At 63.8% G+C, this 1,105-nt stretch overlaps 1 protein-coding gene across 1 annotated transcript; it reads left to right on the top strand.

Annotated features, from left to right (window-relative positions):
- Positions 1 to 72: 72 nt before the first annotated feature.
- Positions 73 to 1,104, top strand: NKPD1 (NTPase, KAP family P-loop domain containing 1; the record flags this gene model as incomplete). The annotated part of the gene is made up of 1 exon (XM_009329313.1): positions 73 to 1,104. A coding segment is annotated over exon 1 (1,032 nt), but the record flags the coding sequence as incomplete, so codon positions are not given.
- Position 1,105: the final 1 nt, after the last annotated feature.

Below are 1,105 nucleotides of genomic sequence, written 5' to 3'. Positions count from 1 at the left end.
GGGGCACCTTCACCCCCCCGGCCCCTCATCCCCGTCCCCGTGTGTCCCTGTCCCCCCCCACCTCCAGGCTTCATGCGGGAGGAGATGGCGCAGCGGGAGGAGGCCGAGCTGCACCGGAGCCGCCAGAAGCCGCGTAGCCCCAAGGGCTGGGGGTTGCTGCTGGCCCTCTGGTACCTGGCCTTCTACAAGCCCATCATCACCGAGAGCCACCTGAGGAGGAAGAACATTGAGTTCGTCTTCATCCGCTTCAGCGCCTGGCAGTACGCCGGCTGCGACAAGCTCTGGGCCGGTTTGGTCACCACCCTCTGCGACAGCATCCGCCACCATTTTGGGGCTCTGCCCCTCAGCGTCTACCACGTCATGGGCACCCGGCCCCGCTTCGCCTCCGGCTTCAGCCAGAAGGAGTGGGTCCTCAAGAAGGACGCCTGCCTCAAGCTTTGGGGGATGCTCTTTGTCCTGGGCGCCGGCCTCAGCATCCTGCTGGTGGCCCTCTTGATGCCCGGCATCAAGGACCACCACGCCTTGAAGGTGGTGGGCAGCGCCATCACCTCGCTCTCCGGTTCCAGTTTGGTGCTGGGAGCTTTCTCCATCCTGAAGAACCTCTTGGTCAGCGAGAAGCAGAAGATCGAGCGGTTGACCAACAGCAGGAGGTTCGCCAGCCAGCTGGGCTTCATGAACAAGGTGCGCAGCGAGGTGGAGGTGCTGGTCGACTTCTTGTCCTTCATGGAGATCTTCGAGCGCCGACGGCTCCGCGTGGTGCTGGAGATCACCAGCCTGGACATCTGCTACCCCGAGAAGGTGGCCGGCGTCCTCAACGCCATGAACACCTTGCTCTCCAATGCCAACACCCCCTTCATCTTCATCCTGGCCGTGGACCCCAGCATCATCATCCCCTGCCTGGAGCAGACGGGCTGCATGAAGGGTCTTGCTGACAACGGTTACCTCTACCTCAACCGGACGGTGACGTTGCCCTTCTCCATCCCCGAGATGGGCTCCCGCTCCCGCCTGCGATGCCTGGAAGCCGCCATCCAGACACGGGAGGACCTCATGTACCGCATCATCACCAGCAACGTGGAACGACGCCGAGCCAAGTGCCGGGGCGCCC

Source organism: Pygoscelis adeliae, unplaced genomic scaffold (assembly GCF_000699105.1).
Source record: "Pygoscelis adeliae isolate BGI_AS28 unplaced genomic scaffold, ASM69910v1 Scaffold1107, whole genome shotgun sequence".
Lineage (NCBI taxonomy): Eukaryota > Metazoa > Chordata > Aves > Sphenisciformes > Spheniscidae > Pygoscelis > Pygoscelis adeliae.
This window is presented reverse-complemented; position numbering and strand designations above follow the sequence as displayed.